At 38.0% G+C, this 10,593-nt stretch overlaps 1 protein-coding gene and 1 pseudogene across 1 annotated transcript; one reads left to right on the top strand and one right to left on the bottom strand.

Annotated features, from left to right (window-relative positions):
* Window positions 1-1,207: 1,207 nt before the first annotated feature.
* On the bottom strand, window positions 1,208-2,557 carry LOC128246376 (E3 SUMO-protein ligase ZBED1-like; annotated as a pseudogene).
* Window positions 2,558-3,575: 1,018 nt separating this feature from the next.
* On the top strand, window positions 3,576-9,671 carry LOC128246375 (neuronal acetylcholine receptor subunit alpha-2-like). Its single transcript, XM_052964558.1, has 3 exons — window positions 3,576-4,619; window positions 8,132-8,229; window positions 8,855-9,671. The coding sequence occupies exons 1-3, from the start codon at window positions 3,576-3,578 to the stop codon at window positions 9,669-9,671; spliced, it is 1,959 nt and encodes a 652-aa protein (XP_052820518.1).
* Window positions 9,672-10,593: the final 922 nt, after the last annotated feature.

Genomic DNA, 10,593 nt, shown 5'->3' with positions numbered 1-10,593 from the left:
ACCATGATGCTGAGTTTCCAATGTACTATTGGTATCCTTTGAACGAGTGTTGCTACCATGAGAACGACTGTTGATACCATGATGTTTTCTCATGTACTATTGGTATCATTCAAACTGGTGTTGTTGACATAATGTTTAGTTTCCAATGTACTATTGCCATCCTTTAAACTGGCGTTGCTATCATGATGTTGTGATTCCATGTACTATTGGTATCCATTGAACGGGTGGTGCTATCATGATGCTGCGTTTCCAAGTACTATTGCCATCCTTTGAACTGGAGTTGATATCATGATGTTGTGATTCCATGTACTATTGGTATCCATTGAACGGGTGGTGCTATCATGATGCTGCGTTTCCAAGTACTATTGCCATCCTTTGAACTTGCGTTGCTATCATGATGGTGCGTTTCAAAGTACTATTGTCATCCTTTGAACTGGGGTTGCTATCATGATGTTGCGTTTCTAAGTACTAATGGTATCATTTGAACTGGCGTTGTTTTAATTATGCTGCGTTTCCAAGTACTATTGCCATCCAATTGAACTGGCTTTGTTATCACAATGTTGCGTTTCCAAGCACTATTATCATCCTTTTAACTGGCGTTGATATCATGATGTTGTTTTTCCAAGTACTATTGGTATCCTTTTAACTGGCGTTGCTATTATGATCGTGCGTTTCCAAGTACTACTGATATCCTTTGAACTGGCTATGCTTTCATGATGTTGCGTTTCTAAGTAGTATTGTCATCCTTTGAACTGACGTTGTTATCATGATGTTGCGTTGTCAAGTACTGTTGGTATCCTTTGAACTGGCGTTACTATCATGTTGTTGCGTATCCAAGTACTATGGTCATCCTTTGAACTGGCGTTGCTACCATCATGTTGAGTTTCCAAGTACTATGGTTATTCTTTGAACTGGCGTTGCTATCATGATGTTGCGTATCCACAGTTAATATTGGTATCCTTTGAAATGGCGTTGATGTCATGATGTTGCGTTTCATAACTACTATTGGTATCCTTTGAACGAGAGGTGCTACCATAATGTCTAGTTTTTGTATTTTTTTAACGGGTGATGCTGCCATAACGTTGAGTTCTCAAGTACTATTCGTATCCTTTGAACAGGTGGTGCTACCATAATGTTGAGTTTTGGTATTATTTTAACGGGTGTTACTACCATAATGTTGAGTTTCCGGTATACTATTGCCATCATTTTAACGGGTGATGCTTCCAAAATGTTGAATTTCTAGTGTCCTGTTGTCATCCTTTGAACTGGTGTTTCTACCAAAACTTTGAGTTTGAGATAATTTGTTTGCAGCATGTATTTTGTATGTGTTGGTAAGTAGCCCATCGACGATTGGGTAGATCTCACTGCACGATACGCTCGTCTCCGTTGACATGTAGCTGGTGGTTTCGGTCAGAGCGCTGAGGACGGAACTGAGCTCGGATACCACTGTCCACTCGCTGTCCCGCAGGGCGAGGTGCTGATCGGCCTTTCGTGTTACCCGTGGGTCAAGCATGATGTCGGACAGCACCCGGCGTTGCTCATGCAGACGTGCGAGCATGTCGTGGGTACTGTTCCACCGGGTGGCGACATCTTGGACCAGCTCGTGAGCAGGCACCTTCAACGTCCCCTGACGTTTCCGCATCTCGGCTGTCAGTGTAGTGGAGTGTTTGATGTGCCCGACCAGCTTACGACACCTGGTAACCACCTTGCTGACCTCCGGGAGAGCGAGCGCTGGCTTGATGGCGAGCTGTAGTGTGTGGCCGAAGCACCCAAGACTACCCCAGTCGCAGTCAGCATCCGCCCGTTCCATGTTCCGGGCGTTGTCATGGACGCATGTATCGACCCGGCCTGCTATTCCGAACTCGGACGCGCACTCTTGAAGACGAATGGCGAGATTCTCCCCCGTGTGTCGTTCTGGCATCTCACGTGTCATAAGCACGTTGGACTCGAGCGACCAGTCTGTGTTGATGTGGTGCTCAGTTACTGTGAGGTAACTTCTGTGGCGTTTGACGTCCAGGTATCGGTAGTGATCGAAGCGCTGTTGACGGTCTCGAGGCGTTCGGCGAGGGCGGCTCGTTCTTCATCGTAGCGATCCACGATCCTGGAGCGAATGGTTGTACGACACGGCACGGTGTAGCTGGGAGCCACGTACGCCATGAGCTCCTTGAACCCGGCCGCTTGGACGATGCTGATAGGTAGGTAATCCTTCACAACCATGTTCACGATTTTCCTCGAAACGAGGGTAAATTAGAGCGTTTTAATCTTTAAATATAAATGTTAAATAAATGTTCAAGATGGAACAAAATTTAGAAAAAAAGTAAAAAATAAACGAATATTCGAATACCGATTTTAATATTCGAATAACATTCTTTTGATCGAATATTCGAATATTCGTTTGCATCCCTAATTTTTTTTCATTCCTTTTATTAAATTTGTATGTAGAATGAATAAAGAATCTGTATTGGCCTAGAATGCCTTTGTTTTAGTTTGGTACACTTTTGACATATTAATTATCTACTGTACTTAGATAACGCTTTTAAACATACAAAAATATCATTTCGTTCACCAGTTATCAAAAAATGAAGTTGTGGGATAAGTTCGTAACTTGATTAAGAATCGTATTGATATTTTTCACCCTGCTGGCCGAAGAGTGAAGGTCGGTGTGTTTAAAACAATATATATTTGAATTTATAACAGAGTATTAATTGTATGCGAGTGGGTATTTCGTTTCCTTCAAAACTCATGTTAACCATTTATTCATGTTTTTGGGGGAATTTTTTTGGAATTTTTTTGTTGTTTTTTGGTAAATTAAATGAGTGTCATTTAAAAAAAAACTGCTTTCAAAGTATAGAAATGAATATGAAGTTGAAAAAAAGGAAATTTAAACTTTTTTTTTTATTTTTCATATAAAATTAGTTCCATTTATAAAAAAAAACTGCTTTTAAAGTTGAGAAATATATAGATAGTCGAAAAGAAGAGAAGGACATTTTAACGATTTGAGTAAACTGTCCTGTTTTGTATGTTACTTTTGTTCGTTATCCTTTTGAGAAAATAAAGCTCAAAGTGCCAATCAACGGTTAAAACCAATTATATCATCCCTCGATTACCAATGAAAATCACGGCCAATATATATTGTTTTGAAAATAACTCGATCTGTGGCTCGTAAAACGGCTTCCACTAATGCATGTTTTATTCAAGTATCAGTTTATTCAAATAGAAGGCATAATCCTATTGACATTCAATGTGAATAGATAATACACATCACTTTCACAGTAAAACTTAAATACCCATTAGAAGTAACTGACATCACTGTGATAGTCGGGTGAAGAATATTTCTGAACCTAGGATTTTTTTATTAACAAGAACGCGATCTTCTACAAAATGAGTGCTTATATTATAATAGATAAGCGATTAAAAGCTTTAATTTGATAGATACTTGTTATTTATTCAGGAAAAAATGGTCCCTCTATTATTAGAACGCGATCTTCTACAAAACGATTGCTTATATTCTTTGAATATATAAGCGATTTAAACCTTTAATTTGATAGATGCTTGTTAATAATTCAGGAGGAAAAATGGTCCCTCTAACAAAAGTGCTGGTTGTATATATGTTTATGGCGTGGTGTGATTATTTCATTGTGAAACAGACCACTCAAGCCGCAGTTGGAGAAGCTCAAATGGTTCCTGTAATACCAGTTTATGAGGACTCTTCGGATGATGTGCGAAATTCGTTGACAACAAAAGCTACTAAAGAAAATGGACAAATGAGCACAATCGAAACTGGAACTAATAAAGCTACACTCAGTCTGCAAGCTTCAGGGACAACTTCCATAGAATCCACAACCAGTACACTGGACCTTCAATCGACATCTGGACACATATTTACAACGTCAACTTCAACAACTTCCCCGACGTCCGGTCTCGGGTTACCAGCTGTTGTGACATCCGATTATAAATACGATAATATTGAAGAAACGGCATCCGAATACACATATTACTATACATATTACAATGATGAAATGACGGAGGAAAGTACAACACATGATATCATTGGAGAAGCGTCAATAACCTATTCCACTTCAACTATGACAACTGGAGCAATCAGCGATCCATCAGCAGATATGCCATTTTATATCCAGCCTTTTGATGTCGGGTCCACTATTTCTAGTTTCGAAGAGCTACCCGATCAAACAACACATTCAAACCCAGTCGAAATATCAACAGCCATTAGCAGCACTCATGGCAAAACAACAACTCACACAAATCTCGGGCAAACAACAGCTATCGATCCAACAACAGCTCATTCATTTACCACAAAGAAAGGTCGTCTCACAAAATTCGAAGAAGCGAAATTGATGTATTCAAGACTCTTGACTAATTATGATACAAGAATACGACCAATTCAGAATCAAACAAAGCCTGTTTATGTTAATACAAAGTTTGTTCCTCTTTCTGTGGTAGAATTTGATACCTCCAAGCAACGATTTTCGATGCTTGGTTACTTTCGAATTCGTTGGACTGACGAACAGATGATCTGGCGTCCAAAGTTGTTCCAGTATATTGACCACGTAAGGCTTGCTACTACAGAACTCTGGACCCCAAACATTGTCATTTCTAAGGTATGTTAATATTAGGACTTAACTTGACGCCTCTATTTTGTTATTTTAGTTCTTTTCCTGAAGTTAAAAATCTTTGTCAAAATTAACAAAATTGTTTACGGCGTCGTTGTTAACTGTTAACTATGTTTCATGGATACACTTGTGATAGGTTGTATTCTTAACAAGATTTGACACAGACGTTTCAGCTGGGTTTTTTTCTTTATATCTCTCCATACTCTTTGAAAATAGTCACGTGTCTATTTACTTTAATGTTATCGCTTAACGTCATACGCCATGCAATTTCAACTATAATATAAATCGGTCAAAGCAAAGGAATTTATGTCACTTGTTATCCACTCCTATGTTTTTAGAGGTATTGCATGTAAGTTTATCGTAATGATGTTAAACTATTTCTCAATACATATGTTAAGACTTACCTAAATATGTGAGCACATCATAAAATAGTTCACCTTTAAATGTTAATAACGGTGAAGCTTATCATGTTGTAAACTCTAATAACAAGTTCTGAACAATCGGCCTATTGTCTTTAAAACTAGACTCGCGGGTATGGTTTTAACTGGTCTTCTGTGCTTGCCTGATGCGAAATGCAGATTGTGAGTCGCCGGCTAATGCCATAGGTGTATATAAAAGGTGGCGGAAAAAAAAACACTCATTTTAAAAGGGCATCAATAGCGTGTATTTCCGGATTTTATTTCGCATTTAACCGCTTATCTGCGCAATGTATTGCAGCCAGGAGGCTATTCCGGATACCATTTTTACCCTCACCTGGCGGCCAGTAGCTATACCAGATTTTTACCCAGCATTTTTTGATATTTCTGAAGCTTTCGTTTTTAATAGCAACGTCTCCATTCTACATTTCTTGAATTTGCCGAAATAAAATTTGTTTTAGGGATATCGTATGCTGCGTTTGTTCGCACTTGCATTTTCTATTAACAGCATTCCTAGTGATGTTTCGCGGTGAAACAGTTCTTACAGAAGTTTGCGACTTTCAAAATATACATTTAGGCCTGCTTTTAAGATAAACTAAGAGATTATCGTATTATAAACCTGATCCTGCCGTTGTCTCCCGCCGTTAAGGTAATGTACCCATGCACTTAAAAAAGCGAGACTAAGAAATGCATTTCTGGTTACACCTCAATTCTGTAAAATCTATATCATTTTTATGAGTTGCATTTTATCCAATTTGTATACATTCTAATTTCTTCGGCTCATGCTCATGCTTGGCATTATTTCCAAACTAGTCTAAACCACCAGTAAACTTATGTTTCGTTTACCTTCTAAGCCGGTACCCCCAACGTTTATTGATAGATAACTTTAAATAAATATGTTACCTGTCCTTGTAGTTGTGTGACGCTCCGGTGTTTGTTAATTTAGGCTCTGACCTTTGTACCTCTAAACTTTATAACCGTTATGTTCTGACTACTGGGCGTGTTGCTCTAGTTTCTAGTCTATTGAAGAATGGTGTTTTGTATGAATTTAATTTTAAATGACGGACTTACTATCCCCTAAACAATAAAACAAAAACAACGATTGGGACAAGCCAGAGAGTGGAAAATTGAAAATTAAACCCAGGTAAGAGGCACAAGGCAATGACCCAAACGACAATGAACTAGAGACACAAGCGTATAAACACCTCATTCACAAATACACTACAACACACACTCGCATCAAATGAGCTTTTATTTATTAAAGTCGTACTAGATTAGTCATTGTGTGATTGGCCGCTGGAACCGTATCTGTAGAAATAAAAAATAATGTTTATTTTAAGGAGTATTTATTTATTTAGTTTGATAACCGATAAACTATGAAATCCTGCATCATTTAATTAATCTTGTAAATTACATCGTGTAAAAAAGGAAAACTTTTTTGTAGGCATAAGCGTCAAACAGAGTAATAGTAATTCGACATTATTCGGTTCTTCAATTTAATAATAGTGCTACTGATATTAAAATGGGTAATACACTCTATGGCACTTGTATGTTTCATGAAAACAACATTTTGACTGAAAGTTCCATTATATGTCGTTTTTCGCACTATGTATATGTGTATTGAAAGTGCTATCAATTATATATATCATTAAATGTTTTTTTAGATATATTTTCTGTTTGTTAAAGCTGCACTACTCACTACTACCAAAATCAATAATAAATATTTACCCCTCTGTTGATATGCATCAAAAACCCTCGGCCATAGTTCTGCAGGGGCGTTGTACAATACATAAACGCAACAATTTTTCTAATCGGTCTCGTCTTCGATGTCCCGTGTAACTGTGATAGACAACGGTGCACGTTAAAAAACCAAGTTGACTCTTACCAGGGTTACAATATGTCTGTGCACAACAACCTAATGCACCAGTTTATTGTAACCACGCCGCCCCCGGTCTGCGGGAATAGCGGGGGAATTGGGCCGTGTTTTATCTTCCCGGTGGTCCCGCAATGCCGAGTGAATGCAGTTGTTTTGTTTTCGCGCCGAAAATAGCGGAGAATAGACCTTACCTTGTCCTTTGGATGCGGGGGTGGCGGGGATTTTACCAGGAGTATGTCCCCGCAGGGCGGGGATTTTACCCGGGATTGGATGGACCAAAAGTCAGAGTCCCCAGGACTCCCTGTACCTGGTGCATAATATGACTATCAATCTCATCGGAGCACTCGCCAAATAAACTTACACACCCTCTTTGAAAATGTATACAGAAAATCAACTCGAACGTTATAACACAAGTGGAATTCATTTTCGTAGGCAACCCTAATGATTTTTGTCATATCGTCACCATGTGACTTTTATCATAACAATTTTAGCCGTTTTCTTATTTTGGAAGCTAAATCATTGAAATTTGGACAATGTGCACCCTTTTGCAAACACATTTTTCGATAAAAAATGTCCTTTAATGACTTTGAATGGTACCTTTTAACCTACCTTATTTGTTGAAGCTACAGCAATAAAAAATAACGAAATTTGGACCAATTGCATCATTCTGTGAACCAATTTCACTATTGTCCTTTTGTCGAATATTGATGTTTAGACCCACTTTATGATTTTTGAAACTACATCAAACGTTTTGTTTTTGCAAATTTATCGAGTCTTTGGACCGCATTGGCTGTAAATCTGTCATCTTTTTATTTTGATACTTAATCATTGCAATGTTGACAATTTTGACAGTTGTACAAACACATTTCAATATTTTCCTTGGATTGCATTGAAATTACAGACATATACAGCAATATTATTTCACTGGATGTGAACTGGTTAAAATACACAATCGCAGCAAGCACGGGTAATTTAACGAAACGGTTAAGGCCAAGTTTGAACATCTCTAACAAATTCCAAAACTGAGGTGAACAATCTTGGATCTTATTCGCCCGTTAGTTGTTAAAGCTATTTATTTCAGTTATTAATGTTAATCTTTGAAAGATCGACGTTCATGAAAACGGTTCATCTATGGCAAGAATCCTCAAAATTTGTAAGACTGGGTATACATTCACCTGCTAATTAAAGTTTGTTTTTACTTATTTCAGTCCTTTGACGGACATGGCGGCGTGGGAAATCCCGAAACGGACATTCTAATGGTTTCTTGGAACGGTATTGTCCAGTGGGTACCGGATTCAACATACTCGTGAGTTGGTTTGTTTATATAGAAATATTGAGGGTTTATTTTATATGTGGATAAATTAAACTCTTATCAATTTAAAGAGTATCAACATTGTGTTTTAACAAAGAGTGTTTGTTGTATCTAAACTGGCATGGTATAAAAACATAAGAACTATTAATATCTTATGTACATGAAAAAAAGCTAGGAAATTGACTCTTATCGAGATGTTTTACCAGGGAAAATAGATAAGTATCATTTACATTTAGTTTTCGATATATATCATTTCTATTTCTGAAACGATTTTCTTATCTCTTTTTTTGGTATTTCTATATTTTCCTTTAATATGCTTTGTATCATAGTGACCATGTTATTTATATGCTGATGCATATCATATTTGCCCTGAAACTGTTAATTAACACGTTTACGACAATAATCTATTCTGTCTGTCTGTCTGTCTGTCTGCCTGTCTTCCTGCCTGCTTGCCTGACATTTTGCATTAAACACATTAACTAATTTCTTGCTTGTTTACTTGTGTTCTCCTCACTTGTCTGCTTGTCGATTGACTTTTTACTAATAAATAAAATTATATGGTTCGTTTGTGGTAACTAAGTTTGTCCCTGCTGTAAAAATAAAGCTGTTCATGTTTCAGGGTTGTGTGTGACGTCGACATTCAGTACTTTCCGTTTGACGACCAAACCTGCACGGTTACGTATTACGCTGCAGATGAGACGGTGGACACCGTAGAACTCGACCACTATCTCGGCACTGACATGTCTGAGTACTCAGAAAACCCCTCCTGGCTTATCGTTGGAGCTTCCCGCAACCGATACGTCAAGGAAAATAACTGGTACATAGACGTGAAGTTCCGCCTTCAGAGACGTGCCAACTTTGCGGCGTTTACGTTGATCACTCCTCTAATGATGTTAGCTTTCTTAAACATCTGTGTCTTTCTCGTGCCTATAAATTCGGGTGAGAAAGGGTCTTTCTCGGTAACAATGTTCTTATCATACGGAATCTTCTTTACGATGATCAGTGACTCTCTGCCCCATAACTCTTTGCAGATATCGTTCTTTATCCTGTTAATTGTCGCATTGCTCTGCCTTAGTGTCGTTGCGGTTTTCTACACAGTTATTCAAGCTAAACTGGTCACAGTCATTGGCTCCAAGCAGTGTCCAATCACATGTCTCCGCAAACTTCGTTGGTCGAAAGTCAACAAGGTGACTCCCATTGAACACTACATTGAGACCGGCAAACAAGATCCCGAAGATGAGCCTTACACTTGGAAAGATTTCCTTGAACATCTTGACACGTTTCTGTTCGTTTTGTTTCTGGTCACGATTCTACTAATTACTGCATTATTCTTCGCAATCCTTATGCGAAACGTTGCAACTGTCGATAATATGTTTGATGAGGATCCAGAGACCACCAAGCGGTCAACTCCAGTAACAACTGTGGCATCTGGCTGAGACCACCACGCGGACAACAACAATCACAACTGTACCATATGTCTGAGACCACCACGCGGACTACACCAATCACAACCATTGCTGCTCCCACTACTGTTGTCTTTGTCCTTGAATTCCATATTCAATGTCTCTGCATACTTCTAGCCCGAATGGAATTCTCAATTTTTCATTTTTCACTAATTCTATGCTCCTTTTCTACATTATTCATTCATTTTTATAGTTTACTCATGATATTATTTGTCTATACCTTTATATGAAGTATCAACAGTTTTGCTTCGATAAAGGCTTACCAGCACATTGCTTCGATATAGCCTTTACAAGGAAATTCTCCGATTAAGACTTTCCAACGAATAACTTCGATAAAGACTTTCCAACGAACTGCTTCGATACAGGCTTTCAAACGAATTGCTTCGATAAATGCTTTCCAACGAACTGCTTCATAGAAAGTATAATAATGCCATAAACAAAAGTTCCATCTAAATTGACAAAAAAATGTATTCAATAAAATAGATAGGTGGCATATGCAGGTCAATCATTTTTCATTTTCACATATCACTTATATCACATTAACTATGCCTTTTTATGTATCAACATGTTTGCTTCGATAAAGACTTCCCAACGAATTGATTCGATAAAGCATTTCCATCGAATAACTTAGATAAAGGCTTTCCATCAAATTGCTTCAATAAAACCTTTTCAACGAATTGCTTCGATAAATACTTTCCAACGAATTTCTTCGATAAAGGTTGCCAGCGAATTGATTCGATGAAGGCTTTCCAGCGAATAACTTCGATAGAGATTTTTCAACAAACTGCTTCGATAAAGACTTTCCAACGAATTGCTCCGATAAAGGCTACCCAACGACCTGTTTCGATAAGGCTTTCTATCGAATTGCTTTGATAAAGGCTTTTTCAACGAATTG

This window comes from Mya arenaria, chromosome 9 (genome assembly GCF_026914265.1).
Source record: "Mya arenaria isolate MELC-2E11 chromosome 9, ASM2691426v1".
Classification (NCBI taxonomy): Eukaryota; Metazoa; Mollusca; class Bivalvia; order Myida; family Myidae; genus Mya; species Mya arenaria.
Note: the sequence above shows the minus strand (reverse complement) of the source record. Positions and strands in the feature narration are given on the sequence as shown.

Coding starts and splice junctions, on each gene's coding strand:
- LOC128246375 (XM_052964558.1), top strand. CDS start 3,576: ATGGTCCCTCTAACAAAAGTGCTGGTTGTATATATGTTTATGGCGTGG. Junction 4,620..8,131: donor CAAACATTGTCATTTCTAAG/GTATGTTAATAT, acceptor TACTTATTTCAG/TCCTTTGACGGACATGGCGG. Junction 8,230..8,854: donor GTACCGGATTCAACATACTC/GTGAGTTGGTTT, acceptor TTCATGTTTCAG/GGTTGTGTGTGACGTCGACA.